The sequence below is a fragment of the Ciconia boyciana genome, chromosome 1, assembly GCF_034638445.1.
Source record: "Ciconia boyciana chromosome 1, ASM3463844v1, whole genome shotgun sequence".
Taxonomy (NCBI): Eukaryota; Metazoa; Chordata; class Aves; order Ciconiiformes; family Ciconiidae; genus Ciconia; species Ciconia boyciana.
The window spans coordinates 26,149,034-26,172,558 of NC_132934.1; the positions used below are offsets into that span (position 1 = coordinate 26,149,034).

Genomic DNA, 23,525 nt, shown 5'->3' on the forward strand with positions numbered 1-23,525 from the left:
TTCAAGGAGCACAACGCTCTCCATGGATAATACAGTAAACCAAGATAACTTGCTGATACTGGACATCTAACCTAGAGTACTCAGGTGAGATGAATCTTGAAATCAGTGGTAAAACATGAATAAGAAGGCAAGATGTCCCTACCGCATCTGCCTTGCAGTAAGTGTAGTGAAGCATTGGTAATAAAAGATTACCAGGTATTTTGTGCCCACATTTGGCTGCTGTCATGGGCACTGGGTTTGTTGCACCCCTTCCTCTCTTTCTCCGGAGGCAGTTGGGAAATCTCCTCCAGTGCCGGGTCACCAACATGAATGGGGGGAGCGTCCTGCTCCTGCTAGCTTTTTGTGTGATAATGACGGAAGAGAACATTCTCTTCAATGCCTTGGCAGGACAGGTGGAGTGTGAGTGGGAATTTTTAAATGGGTAATGAAGTAAAGGAAACGACACTGTAAAGGAAAGCTCCTGGCTCACAGCTCTCCATGGAGTATAGGACAGCCTTGGCTCTATTGCTTTGCTCTCACATAGAAGTCCAAAGTGCTTGAAGTGAGGAGCAGCACGGTTGCCTACCACAACTACATCTTTTTAACTGGAAGATGATCACAACACCATGTTGAGGGTTGACAGTTTGGTCTGCAGAGTGCCCTCGTGAATCTCAGAGAGCTGCTCCTCTCCTCCACCTCATCCCCATGCTGCTGCAAGCTATTCTGCCAAACCAGCCAGGGGTACGCTGGCCTGGCTGCCTGTGAATGTGGCCGCACCCAGGACCTGCTCTCACATGGTGGCTCCTGGCACGCCGTTGCCAGCTCTTTCCAGCCCAGCAACATGGGCCATAATTTGTTTCGGTAAGGCCCAGCAGCTCCCATGGGCTCTCAGCAAAGCCCCAGCTTTGAAAAGTCCATTTTCACTTTAAACAATGGACTGCTGTGGAATATGATGGGCCAAACTCATAGGAGCTTAACTGTTAGTGGGAGCTTGAACTTTGTCAGATTAGCAGAACCAAATTCTAATGTCATCTTAGAAGACGTGCGAAAGCACACACTTTAGACATTCTCAACGTGCCACAGAATAACGCCTTATGCTGCCCTTCTAAAATGCATCATTCAAATATTAATTTGGATTTAAGTGAATGATTATATTTGAAAATAGACTTCAATCAAGTGATAAATAAAGGTATTTAGTAAACAGTATTACTTTTTGCAGAATGTCAAATCGTCAAAATCGTCAAAATCTATTCTGTACTTTACCTCAAGAGGAAATTTTTGTCCTTCTAAACTATGTTCTGATCCATCTGATGACACGTTGCATTTTCCCCAGTGAAAAGTGATCTTGCTTGCTTTGAATATGGTGTCTAACCCACCTCCACTTACATAATAATCATTTGTCAGGTTAATTTCCACTGAACAAAGAGAGAGAGAGAGAGAGAAAAAAGGAATGTCAATATAAAAGCCAGCCAAGGCTTCTACGACTCTTATATTTCAGTATTAGGTGCTAAAAGGTAAATACGATACGCTTATTTCCCTGTATTTCATAAGCAATTTGACAGGAAATTGGTTATTTAAACTAAGTAAGAAGTGTGGTAGTTCACTATTAGCATGGAGAAATACGTTTCATTTCATGCTGCAATTCATAAAATAGTCATCTAATGAAGTGCACTATTATATTGGTCTCCTGTTGTCTGAAACTAGCCACAGAAGTATGCTAAAAAGCTCAGAAAACTGGCTTAGCCACCAACCTGACCGTCTAAGAAAAGAAATTACTGAAATACATAGCTTCCTGAAAGCACCTGTGTTTTTAACAAAAAGGAAAATATCCCCCCTTCCCCCCCCCCCCCCCCCCCCCCAATTATTGTAATTCTAGATACAGACCATGAGGCAACACAAAGAAAATAAAATTTTAGCCAGTTCCTTGGAGGACTGTTCTGTCTGTGAGACCCCTTAGCTCTGGAGCAGTCTCCCATGGGAGAAGGTGATGACAGGTCTACAGCTGGACATAGCTCTGCATAAACTGTAGATGGGACTGAGCATTTGTCTTCTGGAGGGAACGAGCAAGGTGGAATAGACCAAAGCCCCACATTTGGCTTTCCCACCTTCAGTGGTTGTGAATTGTTTGACCTCTTACTAAAACAGCACTAACAGAGTTCAGTTTCATTACATTCCTTTCCTCAAAACCTCAAATACAATTTCAAGAGCTTAGCAGTTCTTTTTATAATATCTGAATTGCTGTAGATGAGGAAGAGCTCAGTTCACTTTTATGGACTTTAAAGAATGTTTCCTCAGGCATCTCTTGAAAAGACAAATACACTATTTATCTCAGTTAGGAGGGCAAGAGGGAAGTAAGTGGTTTGTGGAGTAGTATGTAGGAAGTACATGATGGGGCCAACAACAGAAATTAGGAACAATGACACTAAAATAAAATAAAATAAAATAAAATAATATAAAATAAAATAAAATGGCTGGTCTAACGGTCCCACTGGAACTTGTAGAAGGTCAAAGACAGTTGTTAAGAGATTCCTTCCTCCATACCTATGCCTGAAACAAGAAACAGGACTTTAAACAAGCAGCTTTTAGTTACTGCTATCCTGGATTTATAAGTTGTTGCAAAAAGATTTGTCTGACAATGTAAATGCCACCATAAGCTTTTTTTATAGCTGGGAGATACAGGCACTTGTAGGGATAAATCACTTCTTTCTAAAATACATTTCTAAGATAGGTAAGACAAATCGGACCATAAAAGCACCTATTTCTCTTCTTTAACTGTACAAAGATGTCTAAGTGAGTAATTCAGACGCAGGTGTTTACATTATAGGTGTCTATGTGTAGGTGAGATGAATCCCATCCTGAGTTTTTTGAAACCACAACTCATCCATGAAGTGCTTCCAGATAAGTAGGTAATTTATTCATACTTTTAAAAAATCATTTTTGTATACTTGTTACAGATTCTAGATATGTAGTAATAATTATCATTATTTCATAGCAAATGCTAAATTACTGTTTAGCTTCAATGAAGTGCTCATGATGGGATGATAGTAACGATGTGATTGCTTTAGCTCTATCTGTCTGTGCACATAATTTTCATTTGTGTGATTTCTCTATTATGCTTGGCTATTGTCATCACCTGTTTTTTTATTTAATGCATTAATTCAGAATGCAGCAGCTAAGGAAAAGTGAAATGAAAATGTTTCATTAAAAGTCCTTGGTTGACTGTCCATCCTATATCACTTTTCTGACCTCATTTAACTCCAAATATGAAATCTGACTTTTCACCTGTTTTGCCAGTGTTGCGAATGAAAGTATCTTCCAAAGTTTCCTTTTCCCATCCATGGAATTTCAGTTTCTTCAGATTCACATTTACTTGGGTAAGATCTTCATCTATATTAATAGGAGATTGTTTGGCACCATTGCAGGCTGAATATTTCTTTCCCCAGTTCTTCTGGTTCAAAGTTCCTAGAAATCAAAACATTTGGGGTAAATACATTTAAAGCCTAAACTGGCATCCATATATTTTTTAATGTGGAAAAGTTTAAACAGGGTTTGCAATCTGTGATCAGAGTACCTGCCCTTCTTTTCAGCCTCATCTATAGCAATACTTAGCACACCTACCATTGCATCCTACCTTCAACAGTTGTCACTTTTGGACCATTTTAGACATCATACATGCATGCTTATGAATCTTTAGGGAAAGCAGAAAACAACACAAGAACCCTCACACACAATATACAGAAATAATAAATAAAACGGGAAAAAAAAGCTTTCCGGTGAAAGAAATTGGCATTCAAAAAAACTTGGGAATTACTGCAAACCCCTCATTTCTAAATAACTCTTTTAATCATACAAATGTCATTAGTGTTCCTTCTGCCCAATGAAGTCAGCCATCCAATAAATTTTTAAATAAAGAAAAGCAATAAGATCTTTTAAAAATCCTTACACAGAGGGAAAAAGGTAAAGTGATTCTACCCTGAAAAAGGACAAAGGTTAGGGATGCTCTGGCCGGAGAGCCTGGCTGTATGGCCCGGCTTTGCCCGTGGAGGGCCACGCACGCACGCTCCAGCCATCTCCCTTTGCAGCTGCCGGGCGAGAGTGGCCAGGAGGTCCTGCGCTGCAGCAGGGCACCTTCTCCGGGGCCCAGGGGCTGCACGGCATTCCACTGTGGCCAGTTCAGACATAGACAACATGGACACAGACAGCATGTCCTTCACCAGAGACTTGATTGTTTTCCATAAGAAATGCTCAAGTACTCTACGGATCAGTGTGAGGGGTTAGCAGCTGCTCTGAGAATCTTTTGTTTATATAATATAGTAATATAAATAATACAGTATTTTGTGTATGTTTATGAGTTTGCATACATATAAATATTATTTCCTAACAGGGAATTCTGGTAACACTTCAAAGGGCTAATTAAAACCAAGACTTGACTGCACAGACCTAAGAAAATATAATTGCTTCAGTTAGCTTCCCACTTACTAGTAGTTAAGAGCTAATATTACTGCATCCAATGCACACATTTGAATTCTATTAGACATGTTGAAAGGAGCCAGTGCTCATTTACAGGCTGCTGCACTACATCCAAGTCTGTCAGCAGAAGATTTGGTATATTGTACCCCAGGCAAGGACAGCCCTCATATTGCACTCAGAAAACTCAGAGAGGGGATAAGAGATGCAGCCAGTCCTGTAACCATGACAATAGGCAGTAATACAAGATGCTCATCTGGATAGCTAGCTACCTAAAAACCAACCTGAGCTAAATTATTCAGCAAGTATCAAGTCAAGCGAGTTACCAATATCACGTTGCTGCATCAGAATACTGCAGATGGTATATAAACCCATTTACTTCTTGCAAACAGCAACAGAAGAAACTGTTAGGCACAACAGCCAAGCAAACCAAAATGAGTTTAAATCACAGGGTTACGAATCTGAATATCCTGCAGGTGGGGATTAGAGCCCTGTACCGAGCAAGCAGTGGTGCCCTCAGGAATGGCACAAGGGGTAAGCTTCCAGCTCCTCCACAAGTCACACTTATCCTGGACATTAGCTGTCAGTTATAGTTTATCACGTGGGCAAATAATGAAATATCCTGATTTCTAATGTGCTTTTCATAAGAAAAGAGTGGCTAATATTTCACTTTCTCTCTCAAAAGCTTCCCTTAAGAAATTCTGAGCCCAAGTCAACCAAAACTTGGAGATGAATCTGCTCAGATCTTCTATAGTGAATTTTCTAACAAATATTGAAGGCTTTTAAAACCAAGAAAGCCAATTTTATTTAAATATAAATTAGAATCATTAAGTTTTAAACAGAAAAGCCTCCAAACAGGGCCAGACAGGACAGAAATAACAATTCTTGGCTTGCCCCGTGCATCCTTGCAGACAGGCCCTTGTTTCCAGGTCTGAATTCAGCCAGCTCGGTGATTTTCCAAGCTGCAGCAAACTCTTTAGAGCCCTCCCTGGCTCTTTGAAAGACTCTGCCAGTTTGGGCCGGGCTGGCTGCCCATGGCCATCCCTCAGAGTTAGGCTGCACTCTCCGCTCTGTGCTCTGTCTCTTTTGCTCCTTCCTTTTGCCACAGCCCAAGACTTCCCCAGGCTCCTGCTGTTGTCCCAAGGCGGTAGAAATCTCCCTTCTCTTTCCACTGACATACCCACTCCCATTGCTTGCCTGCAGCCTCTCCTTCAGAACATCATCACAAATCTTTTCCCATCATGCATTTCCCTTATTCTGCTCTTTACGCTACTGACATTAGAACTGACTGAAAATACCACTCTCTTCTCTCTCCCACCAGTGTACTTTTGGGTACTTTCTTCTATGCTTCTTTTGATGAAGGCCATTAGCCCATTTTTGCATCTTCCTTTTAAATTCCCTACTATCCACTATCACGGTCAATAAAAACAAATACATTAAAATTAGAGAAACTATAATCTCCTTCCAACTTTCATAGTTTCATATTCTGTAGTTTTGTTATGTAGAGTGTAAATTCTTTGACTTGATAGTCGTTACCTGTGCCTCAGTGTGTAACATGACAAATTCCTAGCATGAAGCTGATGATATAATAGTAATAGTAATCTTATATAGTAATCTTATATAAAATATAATAGTAATCTTAGCTCATCCCAGACGTCAGTGTCATGCCAACACTGTAATCCATCACAACGTCCTGAGCCAGGGCATGCAGAGTTACATAGGATGCTAGCTGTAGGCAGTACGGTGATGCTGTGACCTGACCAAGGAAGTTTGTTCTTTCACTCTGGATGTGAAGCTTTTCATAAGTATTGCCAGAAAGAAATGAGAGAAATTAGATGGCTTGGTGAGATGGAGAATATTATTTCCTGTCCCCTAGAAAGGCCTCAAACCTGTAAGATGAGCTTGCTAAAAAGATTTGATAATCTGCCTTTTTTCTGTGTAGAAACAAAGGCAATTCAGTCAAGCAAGTGATTATAATAAAAAGATTGTCCTTTCATAAAGAACGTTGTTGTTTACATCTTACAGAAATCTTACAGCATCTATGAATTTTTATGCCCCAAAGAAAGTTTTAGAACAGTGGTTTTCATGTAATTACATATTCCCATACACTCACCAACAGTCATGGTAAGAAGCTGATCTATGTATATTATGTATGAAAAAGATGCAAATATTGTTTCAGCTACTCTCTGGTCAACAAAAACAAAAATATCTATCCTATGTGTATGAATGCTAGCTTGCAATCAAGCAAGGATAAATTAAAAGTATTTCATGGTTGCAGAGGACAAGAGATAAGACTTCCAGCTACGACAAATTAACTGAAGGCTCCAAATCAATGCTCCTGCTGGCAAATCTGAATAGGTATTTGACAACTTTTAATCAGTTTTCTTCTTTGTGGTCCAGCAGCTGGTGTAGCTGAAAAAGCTTCATAAGCAAAGGACGCCATTATTGCTTACAATTGCAGAAGTACAAGTGATCTCAGCACTGAGAAACACAGGCAATGCGGAAACTCTCTTTCTAAGGTAAAACTGATAATTGAGCTCAGTAACGAGGAACAAGATCTGTGTACATTTTGCATGTCAAGGGGAAAATCACACTTGCATAACTAGTGAGAAGTTGTAGTATTGATCAAAAGCTATGGAATGAAATGTGCAGGAAATCAATGGCAGGCTCTGGTCTGGGGCAGGAGCAGGGGGAATTTCAGAAGGAACTGGAGTTCTGTCATGATGATCCAAATTATATTTGAGCAGCAAAATACATGTTTATGCATAAATCCTGCAGATGTTGGAGCAAATAATGGTTGCATCTATATTAGCAAGTAGTGCAGACCAATACAAGTGGATTTATAGAGTGAAACAGTTGGGGTTGAGGACCAGCTATCCATGCCATATGTCTTTCAGAAGGTTTTTACCTCAGCCTAGCTCTGCCTGGTCCCATGGGCTGAATGCCCATTGGCTGCTGAAGTGCATTAGGTACGCTCCTTCAGCATGTCTCCTGTTTAGTATCAGTTGAGATGAATCCATGTCACACACTGTGAGACAACTCTACCTGGCAAACCAAAGCTTGGCAAGTAAGGACCAGCCAGGAGGTTTGCTTCAGAAGTCCACTCCCAATCTGAACTAAAGCATTAACGTAAATGCAGCCAGTGTAGGCAGCAGGTGGTGAAACTGCTGCAGTTTACATGACTTGCAGAAAGCCAAAGTAAAAGTGAAAGAACCAAATGTTTTTAAACAAGAGCAGATTGTTTTACTGTAGGTGTTATGATGGAAATCATAAATCAAAGCAGTGCCAGCCATTTTGAAAAATATTGTTGAAACTGAGCTTCAAAAATGAATTTCCCCAAACTCTGCTTTGGAAATCTGAGGAGAATAAAAATGTGCACGATATATCTTGAAGAGTGCACAGAGGAAGCAATGTTTGTCAAAGCTGTCAGCTCTGAAGAAGTAACTCATAATTCACAATGAATGAAAATAAGCCTGAACACAGCAGATTACAAGATAATGGAAGACTGCCTATACCATAACCCTTACCACTCTTGTCCAGTGCAGAATGTCCAAAGAAAATTTTCCTACCCTTTCTTTCTAGGAAATATTCATACTTAACTCTGCTTCTCATCCTTAGCCCCAATGATCTCATCCGTGCAACAAGCATCCAATTCTCATTTCTTCCTCCAATTCTATCTGCTGCTGTCTTTAGAAGATCTGGCCCACAAGGTGTTACTGCACTTCTGTCTTTTGTAAAAATACTTGAAAGAAAAGCATCTGTCAAACAACTCTCTGTGTGTCGGTATCCTATGCAAGCAGAAAGAGTGAGCAGGGCTGAAGACAAGCTGTGAAACTGAGTGGGCTGTGGTCCTCCCAGCAACTTGCCAGGAGAGGGGTTTCTCAGTGTGTTCCCACAATATTACGTGCGTGTCTGCTGGGCTGTAAACCTTCATTATGAGTACTGCTGTTTACTACCATGTAGCAGCACTGGCCGAATGTAATATACAATTTATGAAAAATGGAAGAGATCTTTTTAAATCAATAGAAAATATACATAAAGAACTTAAAATGTAAACCTCAAATCCAATGAATGGGATTCTGAAACAAATACTCTGCATTTCTTCTTCGTACTGAATATGGATGCAGTTTCTGAAGAAAAATGATCTTAAAAATAATGCTTTGGGCTTTATGGGAGTAATAACGATGTCAGAAAATTGCATTAATGAGGAGATAGGTTTTACTTGGAAAATTCTACTTCCCAGCACTTCACTTCTACTTCCCAGCACTTCAACTGTTGTTTTGACATCACAGAGTTTGCATTCTTAGCTCTTATTAGGATCATGTTTCTCGTGAATGGGCATACTCCTAGCATGTGCCCCCTCAGGAACTATAAGAAGCTCTAGCTTTAATGACAGTTACAGAAAAAGAAATGCTTTAAATACTGGTGAAGAAGCCATACTTCCTTCACAAGCGTAAGCTTTGAAACACAGGGGGGTTAACACCATCACTGTTAGATATCTACTGTTAGATAGAAATAGGGATACAATATAAGACCATATAAGTTTTAGACTCTAACCAGTTACAGAGTATAAACACTGCTTCTCAAACTGGCAATAATGGGTAGTACAGAAATAATCATAGGTCTGATTCAGGTTTTCCATTGCTCCTACCTCCTTTATTATTTCATGATTTAAACTGACGTGAACCCTAGGGTTTATGTTATAGATAAAAGACAGCAGAAAAGAGAGATGGATTCTTTACCTCTACTTAATTTCTTCCTCTCCATTTTTCATCAGCTTTTGCTTTCACAATGATATCATTACTTTTATAAATATAGATTGGACACATACAGGAGATGAAGGATATCCCCTCTGCGTGGACTGTTAATAATGGATTTGCCTTATCAAAAATGTTATTGACTTACTACTTGGAAGTGTTAAGTGATTTCAAGGGTTTTTTTTAGAGCAAACACATTTTATCTAAAACGTGAGAAATCAGAAATAAGGCCATGAAAAGATGTGGGTACTTATACTGGGACAAAGTTTAAATTTAGATGTCCAGTCAATACTGCTCTGAACACCAAACTGTAGAGCTATTAATTTTTTTCCTCTTTATTTCTGCTTCACTATTTAGATAATGCATCTGAACTGGATGAACAGAGAGATCAACAAACCTCAGGATGCTTCACACCATTAATAGCTACAGCATTTAGCTTATTACCAAAAGTTGCACAGTGCAGTCTCTAATCCTCCAAGGCAGAAGAATGATTTCATTTCACATTCTGGATGAGAGCACTACTGGCCCACAGAGAGACATACTGCCAATGCTAATCTTGTGAATGTTACCATAGCTCACATTACAAAGGCCATGACATAACACATTGCATTCTAGGGAAACGTTTTGGTCATGAAAAAAATGGCAGGTTGAAGTTTTACATATTACTAAGTAGAAGACAACATTTCTGCTTCATCTTGATATTAATTGTAAGGATTTTGGGGTTTTGTGTTTTTCCTCTCCAAAAGCCCCAATTATCCCCACAGCCTGTTCATGATCAGTCTCATAACGTTTATAAAAATTCTTCAGATCGAAAAAGCCCAGACTTTAATGGGTGAAATTACTTGTCAGGACAGAGTCACAACTACAAAGAAGGAGTTTTGTCTTCCAGGTTTGGGCTTAGCCAATTATTATGCCTGTCTCAGTGATTTAATTGCTTGTGGGTTTTCCAAGATTGGATTGCTTGCCAATGTCTAGGTCAAGTGTTTAAAAATGAAATTATACTGGTTATGTTAAAGAGAGTCAGCTCACAGAGTAACTGGATGGCCACTCAAAAAAACTTTTATAGCATTTAAACCCTCAAAGTTCAACACTAATAAAGTAACTTGCTTTTAAATAAGTAGGAGCCAAATACATTTAACCCATGGATTTTTTTTGGCACACATGCAGTGACAGAGAAATGAATGCAATACATTTTCTTACTGTAGGGTGTAATATTTCAAAAAAAGCAAACAGAGTCAACAAAAAATTCTAGTTGCTTTGCAACTAGATGCATTCAGGCAAGCCAAAACATCTAATCTATTCTTTTGTTTAGTGCCTTATTTGTCATTTTTGTATCTAACTATCAGCATACCTACATTTATTCTGTGTATTGTGTGTATGTGCACACAAAAAAGACTATATGTACTGTATAAACACAGACAAATATGGATTTTTCCTGAGGAGAATACCCTAAAACATCACACAGCACTAACTTGTCTTCAGCTGAACTCTGGTATGTTCATCTTCTCTGCTCCTCATCTAAAATGTGTTGGACCACTTACACCTTATTAAAACCTAACTTACCCCTTATTAAAATCTAACTTAGAAGATGAGTCAGGAAAACTCTGATGAAACATGTTGTTATCTTCAGATTATCGGATCTTTCTTTCATCTTTTGTTTATTTATTTGAACATAAACTTTATGCTTCCTTCACATCTATGGTCACTGAGACATTGCTCAATAAAATAACCAAAAAGCAATTGAGTGAGAAAAATTTTTTTTTTTTTTTTTACTTCATCCCCACAGAAAAAAACCCCATCAGATAGAATAAACTACCATTGTTGAGATACAATGGAAAACTGTAATCAGTATTATTAATACAGTGGCTGTCTGGTGATTTTTCTTCCTCGGAGTCAGTCTGATAATGATTCATAGTCAGTCCAAGTGAATTACTGAGCAAGATGCGTAGGAGGATAAATGCCAATGGACAGTTTTCTTTCAATATAGCAACTGTTTGCTGTTCCTCTTCTCCTTCTTTCATTCCCTGATAAATCTAGCCATTGCAGGCTAGTTAGAAAATATATAATCAAACACTTCTATGCCAGAGAAATACAGATTATCACTGATGCTTCATTTGCAGTTCACTCAATGGGATAGCTGTTTAGACTAGGAGAAGGATTATGGGAGAAACTCAGTCAATCTTTTAAGATACCTCTTTTCTATTATGCTAATCCCATTGCTCCTGAATTTGCACGTAAGTGCTGCTAGAGAATCATGTAGCAATATATAATGAAAACTTGCCAAGTAATTTTTTATAATTAATGTACTGTTAAGATCTAAGCTATATTTTTCAAGTAAGTACTAAGGAAGGAAATTTGGTCCAGTGCCAAATGGGAAAATGTCCAGTAAAAAAGAAACACATTCTTCCTCCTGCTTTTATTTAATTTTTGACAATATGCAAAGCCCTAATTGGAAGCCCTGAATACTTCTAAACCTTGCTCCAAGGAATTCAGGTTGTAGCAATGATTTCCTTTACCTTTAGTAATACTTAAGATCATGGAACTGAATACAACACTGTTGAGTGACAAAGATCATTCCAAGATCACAAATAACCAGAGCTGAAAACAGAAGTGGAATACATGGAGCTGACTCACTTTTAGGCTAAGAAATAGGCAATGCCTTTTGGTCATCACTGAGGAACATGGCCTATGACTTCATTTCATATACCCTACAGTTGCACTTTTTTTCATGTTGGATATCATAGAATTAGCTGTCAATTTTGTGTCATGGCAATGTTAAAGGTCCATTTGGTCTTCCACAAGAAGAGGACTCCCCACCTGTTTTTGAGCTGTTTGGCATACTGCTAGCAAGGAAGGACGAATAATATGGGATGATTGCCGGCTTTGTCCTCTAAAGCTGCCCTGATTTTCAAAATAAAAGCAACAGCTTTCCAACATGGTACAGCCCCATCACAGTTCAGCTGTACTTCCTGGAAGTAAAGCTTGCTCCCAAACTTACAGCTGCTGCACAGACAACAAGTGGATGTATATTGTCTTTCTGTTGATGAACATGGGTGTAAATGAAGCTTATGGAGGCATCGCCCTCTGTCCCATATCATGCAAGTACCATTCTATTAGAAATGTAATGGCTGCATATGACAGAAATTGTGTAGACTCAAAGCTTGCACCAATTTTAACCAGACCAAAAAAATGCACTTTAAAGGACCATCAGCTGGAGCAAAGAAAGAGGAAGCAATAAACTACTTCAAGTGCAGCATTTAGCATCTGTCTGATAAGCGATAGTTGATGTAGTCCCAGGAGATGAGCACAATGAAACCCATCTTCAACAGCAAGAAACCTCATTTTTACCAGAGTACAGATCACCATCTAAGTCTAATGAATTGCACTATGACAGTCTTCGCTTTTACTCCTCATTACTACAAGGTAGACTCTGCTGTATTTTAGAAATTATCTTTGGTGGCAGAACCAGACACTCAGTACAGAAACAAAATGCAACGATGAATTTTAAAAGAGAGCATGTAATTTCCTCCTTCTCAGCTTCTCAACAGATCAACAGATATAACAATATTGGCTTTCATGCAGAAAATCAGTATGGTTTCCTTTTCTCTCCTGTTGTGGTATGGCCTCCCTCCTTCCCCCACTCCACTCCCCCCCTTCCCTCTTTCCTTCTTCCTTCCTTTCCTCCCTTTCTTCCCTCCTTCCTCCCTCCCTCCTGGACCATTAAATATAATGAGCAGCCTGTTTAGTTCCATGAAAAGTCCTGCAGTGGTATACCACAGGGGCACTTTTTCCTGTTACCAAACATGTGCATTATTACGTTGCTATCACCTAGGAAAATAACTTCTGTCAGTACTAGCCTATCTACAAGAATAATGAGTCTCATAAAGGCCACAGTCGTAAGTTCTGATCCAAAGCCTGCTGAAGTATATAAATAAATCACAAGTAGGTTCTCTGGGCTTTGGATCAGTTCGGCTGTGCATACATAAAAAATCACTACTAAACAACACTAGTGGAACCTTGGATGCAAAAATTCCGCAAATAGCCATGAAAAAAGTTGGCATTTACCCTTGAATAGCAAAAAGGCATTTATTTCAACTGTGAAGGATAGCATAAAGATCCTGAAAAGCAAGGACTAGACAGAAATAAACCAAAGCAAGACAAATATAAGGATAAAAGACTACTGGATTACATCACCGCCCAGTCAGTCCCAGCAGATGCCAGCAGATAAATTACCCTAATGTCCAAAAGGACATAGAAGTAATTCTGTTTTTTTGCTCCCCAGGTTCTCATTTTTACAGAGCTTCAATTTTTATAAAATGAAGCTCCTAAATATCTCCAGAAGAACATAATACCATAGGAAAGTGGGATTTCGTTTTAGCATCTTTTAGCAGGATTTGGTATCACACGTCTATCGGAATTTCAATATGTATTATGTTTGCATAATGGTAAGGATAAGAGGAGGTGATGGGCAGGAATTTGTTATATAGTATTATATTGAGCTGTATGGATTTCTTACACAGAGCTATAGCTGTATGTGTGCTTATCTACACAATTTCTTATCATATTTTATTTCTTACTTTAGAAAGCCAATTCTAGTTCATAAAATGGCTCTTTAGCAAGGACTTTGACTGCAATAGCAAAAACTTTAATTCTCTTTCCCTTCTCCCCACAAAACAAAAGAAAATCCTTCGAAAAATGTTAAAAACCAACCCCCTCCTAACATTCCACAAACATTCCTGCACTAATGGTATTACTTTATTTGGACTAAGTATAATTTCAGCGTTACCATTATGTTTCCATTTTGTCCACAGACTTTATAATGGATACTTTCAGAACTGCCATAGCAATGTCAGTGGATGTATATGACTCTTCCTCTGATAATATTCCATGTTAAATTTAAATAATACTATTGTGTGATTAGTCTTTTTTTGAGACTATCATATCCTCAAAAACACTCTTTACCAACTCTTCCACTGAGTGAGGTTTTACCCAGCCTTGACGTGATAACAGCATTATGTAAATTACACAGTAGATATTTCTTCCACAAACATGTTGTGCAAATCTCTCTTTTTCCTTTGCAGATCTATAAAAAGGCCTAACCAGTTTTTAAAATCTTTCAGTATTAAGAACTTTCAAAGCCACTTTCAATGTTGAGTAGTTATTCTTAAGAGTGCATCGCTAAAAGCTATTGAGCAGTAGGTGTAACTCACCTCAGACAGGGAACTCGCTGTCCACTAATAGCATTTACCTTCACAGCTTTTCCATTCTATCCTACAGTGGAAACTGTTTGAAACGAGGATGGAAGCAGCATTAACTGCTACAGAGGCACACACTGAATTCATGCATCTCTGAACAATTGTGGTCTCACATCTGTCTCAGTCAGCCAGGAAGTTCTTGACCCTCTGTGAGTCTTGTGGTGATAAAACTGGCTTAAAATGTCTTGCCGCTGTTAGGAGCACTGCTTTTTACTTCATATTTTCTGAAACTAAGAATTAATTCATTGCACTGCTTGTATTGAGAAACTAATATAAACTGTTGCCTAACCTACTCCCTCTGAGCCAAAAGTTCAGAGTGGGGATTCCAGTTTTCATTGCTTTAAATTCACTAAACTCTTTAATGGCTTAATACTTCATTTTTTTCTTCTTTTTATCTATGGCTAATACACAGAATAATCAACTTCCATGAAGATTTGCATAATCATTTTTCTTTTTCTTTTCCCTGTGGAGAAAAAAATATTCTCCTTTCATTTCTACACATAGGAAAGTAGAAGAGGATCAGAAGAGCATATTACTTTCTTTCTTCACATTGTTACCAGGCATCAAATATGTAGGGTATTTTTTACCACCTGCAAATATAGCCTTTATTTCTTTTTACTAAGTAAACCATTCAAGGAGGAAGAGATCTAGCATACTTTGTCACAGTTGGATAAATTAAAGGCATGTTTCTTGGTTCATTTATCTATTTTAAGCAGGAAGTTACTATGGCAGGAGCAAGAGGAACACATGGTACTCCTGACACTTTAACATCATCTAACCATCAAACCTCTCCCCAGTGCAGGGGAGCAATTATCTTCTGCCACAGAGTTACACTATCATTCACATAAAGGAAATTAGCCAGTTCTAAGAGGGGATTGGATGCACACAAGTGACTTCATACCAAGTAATCCCAAGTATCCAAGAATCCTAACACTTCTAGATTTGTGGAGGGCTTCTATACAAGCAGATTAAGTTTTAGTGAAATTTTATCTACTGCTGCTTCTCCTTTCCTTTTCTCTGTTGGTGGAAAGTATCAATTTTATGCTCAGGAAAAATTTATGCTACCCTAAACATGTTATCTTGAATGTAAATGTTATTTTGTTATGTTATCTTGAGTTACTTACAATTACTGAATTACTCCAAAGTAAAAATTTTCTGACAAGAATCTTCTCTGTTCAATTCCTCTGCAAGGAATTGGACAGCCATAACAAAAACCAGGTCTGTAAGCTGTTAGGACAAAATCTCCCCAATATGTGCCTATTGTGCAGATAACTGAAATGTAGTTAATCAAGCTCAAGAGACCAAGCCACATTAGAGTTCATAGGTTCCCAAATTTTCACCAGAAGTTTCCTAAATACTCTATCACTGCCTGTGCCCTGAGGCACTGTCAGTTTGACTAAGCTGAGCAACCAAAATCAAAGCCCATTTTGGATTCACAGACTAGTCATCCCTTGCCACAATCTCCCAAGGCACAGACCTAGCTGCCATGCGCCTAGTGACCCTCAGACTGTGCAGCCAACAGCATCAAGATGAAAGCAAAGCCCTGCAGCTGTGCCTCCTGCCATTCAAGAACATTCAAGGGGATGCCCATTTTAATACAAATCCCAACAGCTACAGCCAGGCAGTGTATTTGGGAGAACATGAGTTAACTACCCTCCTCAGACAAAAAAAAAAAATATTCATGATCCTTATTTTGCATTTCCCATGACAAGGCCTGAGAACACTGGAAAGGGAAGGAGAACAAGTCCTCTTCACTCATCCCACCAGCGCTGTGATATGGTGAGGCTAAAAATTCAAGAATCATTGGGTCATAAGAAAATAAGGAAGGGGAAGGTTGATTTTGTAGCCCAGCAGCTGGAGCATTCAGCAGGGAAAGGGTAGGGATGACACAAATGGGGTGAGACAGGCACCTTTCTGCTAATCGGTGGATTCTGAGGCAGGTTACTCCCCCTTGTGTTGTTTAGGTGCCTAATGTAGGTGCCTAACCTTGAATTGTGAACTTAAGAGAAGATATATGTTCCCTATGATCCCTCAGTCATCAGCGCTTTTACAACAAGACACGCTAAACCTTTGTGCACTTGAGAAGTCTATACAGCAAATTACTGCAAAATAACTACCACATTTCAAATTCGCACCTTAGATTATTCCACATGTAGCTTCCACTGGCACACATAAACCCTAAATCATAGTCTAATTCTTCTATAGTATTTCTCCAGTGTTTTGGTTCTCATTTGAATTAGGCCTCAGTCCCACAACCAGATCCATGTGGGCAGCCAGCTATTCTGGTCACAGAATGTACTGATGGCCACAAAACACATTGTGTATCATTTGTCTGTTCATAGAAGTAGATCATATTTCTGTGGCAAATCAAACCTCACTATTATTAAAGCAATTAGAGCAAGTAATTGTTACAAATAATTAAATATAATAAATTTCTAGTTGTTGTATATTTGCTATTCCAGCACAATGACTAGTGTTTGTGTCCTGGTTTCAGCTGAGATAGAGTTAATTTTCTTTATAGTGGCTGGTATGGGGCTATGTTTTGGATTTGTGCTGAAAACAGTGTTGATAATACAGAGATGTTTTAGATGTTGCTGCACTAGTCAAGGACTTTTCAGCTTCCCATGCTCTGCCAGGTGCAGAAGAAACTGAGAGGGGACACAGCCAGGACAGTTGATCCAAACTGACCAAAGGGACATTCCATACCACATGACGTCATGCTCAGCATATAAAGCTGGGGGAGAAGAAGGAAGGGGGGACATTTGGAGTGATGGCGTTTGTCTTCCCAAGTAACCGTTACGTGTGATGGAGCCCTGCTTTCCTGGAGATGGCTGAACACCTGCCTGCCCATGGGAAGTGGTGAATGAATTCCTTGTTTTGCTTTGCTTGCGTGTGTGGCTTTTGCTTTCCCTATTAAACTGTCTTTATCTCAACCCTCGAGTTTTCTTACTTTTGCTCTTCCAATTCTCTCCCCCATCCCACCAGGGGGGAGTGAGCGAGCAGCTGCGTGGTGCTTAGTTCCCGGCTGGGGCTAAACCACGACAGTTTGTGATATGGCATTTAGCACCAAATAGCACCGCATGCATTAAGAGATTTCTGACACAGTTCTGTGACTATTGACCAAAGTCTATATCAAATTATGATGTCTAATTCCTATATTCTCAAACAAGAAACTCAGATGGCATATAAAAAATTATAATCAGGAAAATCAAAGAAAACCTCACCTAGGTTATGCAAGGTATAAACCAACCACTTACTGTTTTAAAACTTTTTTTTTCCTGGAAGAACTTCCCTTGTGCTTACCATGGGCACTCTACAGCACAGTGTGTATGTCACAGGCTCCCAGTGCTCTCATTCTTTGAGGACCTTTGTATGACTTCTCCCTAACCAGGGTAGCTGTGGATGACTAATGTAGGCATTGATTGCAGTTGGGGTGGAAAGTGTGGCAAAAGATTATGATGGTTAAAGAGGAGATACAAGGCCAGAGTTTCTAGCTAAGGCATATCACACAGGCAAGGCATACTAAAGCCCAAATACTGAATCTATACCTCTTGGTATAGTTTTGAAGATAAGAAAAGATTAGTGTCACTCGTGAACTACTTGCATGACATTTACACAGAGATTTCATTCTGAAGGAGCTGATCAAAAAACCCTGTAGGTGAATTATATGATTCTTCTGCATCAATTCTGAAAGGGAATAACATTAGATTAGAAAAAGGTGGGAGCTCGAGGGTGGGAAAGCAAGGCAAAAGCACTATGTAAACGAAAGTTTCTGAGAAAATGCAGAGACAGCTTCTTGCATATGTAATTGTGAACTCTTTTTTTAATAATTTCTCTCTGCTGTAGGCAGCAACAACCTTTCCCTTCATGAGAATCAGCTTTATCTTGGAATAATACCCAGAATCTCTTGTTTCCAGTACAGTCTACCTCCCTGTGGGAAAACATCAAATCTAGAAGACTCAGTGAGTGGAGTTTCCATGGAATTGTTTCTGCAAAGAAAAGATGTTTTTGACTTCACAGAAAATACTGCCAGTCTGTGACTGTGACTCACAGGAGATCTGTTGAAAATGAGATTTTTTTTCTATATTTCCTCTTTACTTTTGCTAATATCCTGTCACACTGCAGTTCTGAGAAATAATTCCTTGACTGGTGGTTGTCTTCAAAACCCTTATTCTGTGGAGACTTGCCATACAAACTTGTATTGGGACTCACTCATCCTTGTCATCTCTTAGCTTGCCATGTTCTTGTATTTTCTTCCTTCTCCAGATTAGTAATGATCTTGTCTTTTGTGTGAGACTCTTACTCAGAATCACAGAACCACAGAATGGTTGAGGGTGGAAGGGACCTCTGGAGGTCATTGTCCAACCCTCCTGCTCAAACAAGGTAATTTACAGACAGTTGCCCAGGACCATGTTTAGACAGCTTTTGAATATCTCCAAGGAGGGAGACTCCACAACTTCCCTGGGCAACCTGTGCCAGTGCTCAGTCACCCTTGCAGGTAAGAAGTGTTTTCTGATGTTCAGAGGGAACCTCCTGTATTTCAGTTTGTGCCCATTGCCTTCACTGGACTCTCTCCAATATGTCCATGTCTCTCATACTGAGGAGCCCAGAACAGTACTCCATGTGTGGCCTCACCAGGGCTGAGTAGAGGGGAAGGATCACCTCCCTTGACCTGCTGGCAATGCTCCTCTTAATACAGCCCAGGATACCATTAACCTTTTTTTTGCTGCAAGGGCACATTGTTGGCTCATGTTCAACTTGGTGTCTACCAGGACTCCCAGGTCCTTTTCTGCAAAGCTTCTTTCCAGCTGGTTGGCCCCCAGCAGGTACTGGTGCCTGGGGTTGTTCCTCCCTAGGTGCAGGACTTTGCAATTTCCCTTGTGGAACTTCATGAGGTTCATGTCAGCCCACTGCTCCAGCCTGCTGAGCACTCCTCCCAGTTTTGTATCATCAGCAAGCTTGCTGAGGGTACACTCTGCCCCATTATCTTGATCACTGATGAAGATACACAGTAATACTCTTTTCCCATTTTGCTGGATCTTGTAAAGAAAAAATAATATGGACTTGTGAAGCCAAGTCAGAAAGAAAACCTCTTCACCAGAGCTGCATAAGCTATACCAGAGCTTGGAGCTCCTGGGGCATTACAAGCGTTCTGCATGGCCATCCTGGGCACCCCATCTCATTTATGGCATCTACAAAACCTGGGGATGAGTTGTGCATACTACTTCACAGGTTGGAAAATTACATTTCATGACCACATTGGGAACGTCAGTAAGCGGAGCCCAAAGAGCACTGTCCTTGCCAGCCTCTTCACTGTCAACCGGTAGTATTACTGCCATCCTGCCAAAGCAAAGTACTGATGGACACTGTGAGGGACTCATGATACTAGCATTCAGTCTCACATCAAGGAGGGATTTTGTTGACAATTGTGTCCTTGTCTCACTTCTCATCTGAGCAGAATCTAATTAAAACACATTTCCTGAGAACATTTGATCACTGTTCAAATAATCCTCAGCTTGCAGGCACAGAGTACTAAGGGAGCTTTACTCCCTGCCCTTGCACACTCTGCATTCCTGTGCCATTTGACTTGACTGCAGCTGTATATCTGCATAAACTCACCCCTTCAGATTAGGTATGACAAGTCCCTGTTCCATAATAAGTAGACCCCATTGAAAGACTGTAAAGCATGATCTTGCCTTTAATTTGGTACATAATTTAATTTGGTATTCAGAGAAACTCTTAGTTGCATAAAATAAATATTGCCATTACACATATCACAATGGTTCCCTTGTTAATGCTGCTGCTGCTGCTTGCTAAAAATTTGGCAGTTGCATTTCTCCAGATGTGCTACTTAAATGGCCATTTAGGATGGAGAATTTCCATCCTCTGCCTTATACAGTTTTATACTTCTCATCCTTGTACATACTGGACATTTGATGGAGCATAAATATATAAGATCTTACTCTATGTTAATGGGTTTTGAAAACAAAATGTTTCTTTACAAATATTGCAGGAAACAAAGTGACATCAGCAGTACAGTGCTGTCTCCTTTGTATCTGTCCAGGACTGAAATGGTGGTAGCTGACATTGAAAACAAATTTACCAATTTTCAGCTGCGTTGGTCTAATGAGTGCTTAAGGGATACCTTATGAGGGAGCTAAAGAAAGGAAGAACTTGCATTCAAGAAGGGCGATTAGTGTTGTGGGTTCCTGTGACGCATTAACTTGACAGCCATGCACAAGTCAACAGTATTTTTGTTCTCTCCTCTCTGCTGGGGCTATTGTTTCAAAGAGGGTCATCGGTTTGCAAGTCTGGCATCTACTTACATTGTTTAAAAATCTTACAAGACCCCCATTAGAATAATGGGTCCTGACATATATTTCCTAATTTGCTGTATGATATAACTACTGTGGACAACTGTAATCATACTCCAACTGCTGCTTTAGAAAGTGGTTTTTAAAAAATTACTCCATTGATCTGAGATGTATTCTGCATCTGTGACGGTATAAACAATATGTCCTGTGGGATGACAGCATTAATATTTTATTAATAACTCCTTGCACAGCCTCCTACATGAGCTGTGGAATGTAAAAACAACCTTCATCGAAGCAGAGGATGAAAAATAAGAAGTGGATATATAAATAACCTTTAAGAAACATTTAGCCATTTCAAGATTTCATAAGCTGCATTTCTGCTTAAGATTTTGGCTTTTAAACTGCAGGTGTCCTGCCCTGCATAGAGTTTAAAGGATGCTTGCTGCCAACTTGAAACCTGGTCAGTCATTTTCAAGAAAATCAGATTATTTGGTTTGAGGGATCACATTTGTCAGCCTTTGAGGTTTGACAATCACATTGCCTATTTTTAAAGGATGTTTTTCTCCTGAGCATCCATATGCTATAGTTTTACTCAAACAAAAAGAGGAAACCGAGAGGGAAAATGCACTGAAGTTTTTGGCCATCTCTCTGTGGCAGTGCACAGGCTTAATGCAATACATCTAATGCAATTGGTGAAATACTCTACACAGCTGAAGGAGAAAGGACTTGTAGGGCGAGATCCAGTGTTCATAAATTAAGTGCTTCTCTCTCTTCGCTGGCTATATTGAAGGCAGACACCTTTCAAAGGGCAGTCCAACTTGTCCAGTTCAATTAGTTCTCTCAGTGGTAATGGGGATGATGGCCACAGATAATATACCGCTGCCTCTTCACTAGTGGTTAGAGCACTGGGTGAGGAAGCAGTGACTTGAATTCTTGGCTTTATTCTCCTTGAAGGAGTTATGCCAAGACTTTAGGAAAAGGCCTAACCAGTAAAAGAGAGAAGTGGCCGTCCTTTCCAAAAAGGCTGGGCTGCTGTGGCCTCTGGGCAGCAAGAGACCTCAGCTCTCAAGACAACAAGAAGCCTGACTTTCACCTTGTGGTTATAGCGTTTAGTGGAGGGGAAGGAGGGCAAAGGAACAGCCTGAAGTCTGGTCTGTCCTTCTAGGTCTGTTTTTTGCCTTTTAGTCAGAGACAAGCAAATTTGAGAGGTGGGGAAGCTGCATCTGGAACCTCAACTCCAGTGAGCTGCGCTAATTTGCAGGAAGATGGCACCATACTGCAGGAGGAAGAAAGGAGCTGTAGGAGGTTAGATAGAGTAGTTACAGTTCATGTAGGAACCTGCAACTTTGAGACTGTAAGCTGTAAACTTTGGAGTGTGTAACACGGAGAGTGCAAATAGGTAAAAAGAAATTTGGATGTATTTCAAAAGGGCATTATAATGGAAAAGTATTGTTTGACGGTATATTTCACTTTAATTAATAGCAGTGGATGCTTCCTTTGAAAACAAAAAAACCCAAGTGATACTTGAGCCTGATGAACATAATATGATGCACTTATGCAGAGACAGACAGCCCTGCTCCTCATACACACCAGTGCTTCTGTGCTCTGCTTCCAGAAAAAAGACAATGATTTCTGACAACTAGAATAGCCACTTCATGGGTTATAGAAAGATGTCAGAGGGACAAGAAAGATGTTTGGGAAGTGACAGAGACATTTTATTCCTGACTGCACCTCTGTCTTTAAATCAGCCAAGTGCATAAGCCTGTAAATTGCAGTGTCTTCAGTTCCCAGTAACCTCAAGGGACTGCTTAGCTAGAATCAGGTCCTGAATGTGTGTATTATTATATCTTAGGTTAAAAGAACATCTACTTAAATGTACCCCTCTAATGTGCCAGTTTATTATAAAAACATGCACAAAACTTAAGACAATTATGTGATTCCTCTGGGCTGCTCAGCAAACAGAAAGTGGTTTGTGTTTTAAAGAACATACACGAAAGGGTGATGAGGATATGCAAGGTGCAAGCTTGACATTTAAAAAAGTGATTACAACTGTTTTTCCTACATCTGCTATTGTCAGGTTAGTTTTGTTTGTAACTATTCCATCTCTAGGCATGTATTCTGGCTCATTATGACACACAAAAGAAACCTCACATTATCCTCCCAGGGACACGGATTCATCATACACCACGCTGCAGTCACCTCTGGGAATATTATAAGGAACTCATCAGCTAGGCAGAAAGCAAAAAAGTGTGACATGAGGGAAACTGATTCACCAAGGAGAAATGCGTGAGCACCCATGATGCACTGTGCTGCTTGAAGGAAGCTGTGGAGGTGTTCTGAGAAAGCATACTGCCAAGCTCATTTCTCATATTATCACATTAACATAAAACGTGAATGCTAGGACAAACACAGAGCATCCACTAGAAGCCATCAGTTGGGTGAACAGGTGATGCTGCACGGCTGCACTGCTATGGCAGGACTGCTAAAGGCTTGATGAAATGACAGGTTCTGCTAGTCCATGCTGTGCCCACAAATACGGAGGAGGCTAAAAGCAGTACAAATGCAGAATATCCGACCCTCAGGCTGCTCCAACAGGAAAGTTAGCAGGTTCCAGCTGCTGACAGTCCAGCTGGTCAGAGCTGCCCAGCAGGATGAGAAAGCAAGCACCGCCAGCCTTCAGTGCTCTACTATAAAGAGATTTTCCCTCAGACAGAAGCAATAAGCATGCATGACTGCAGGTTTGCAGTAGTCCA

The 23,525-nt window shown here is 39.9% G+C and overlaps 1 protein-coding gene across 1 annotated transcript in view; it reads right to left on the bottom strand.

Annotated features, from left to right (window-relative positions):
* Positions 1–23,525, bottom strand: part of PTPRZ1 (protein tyrosine phosphatase receptor type Z1) — a 104,610-nt gene that overhangs the window by 63,820 nt on the left and 17,265 nt on the right. The window contains exons 3-4 of the mRNA XM_072848687.1: positions 3,262–3,441; positions 1,243–1,394 (exon numbers count right to left, since the gene is read on the bottom strand). Of these exons, the coding sequence (XP_072704788.1) occupies positions 1,243–1,394; positions 3,262–3,441 (332 nt within the window). The remainder of the gene's footprint in view (positions 1–1,242; positions 1,395–3,261; positions 3,442–23,525) is intronic.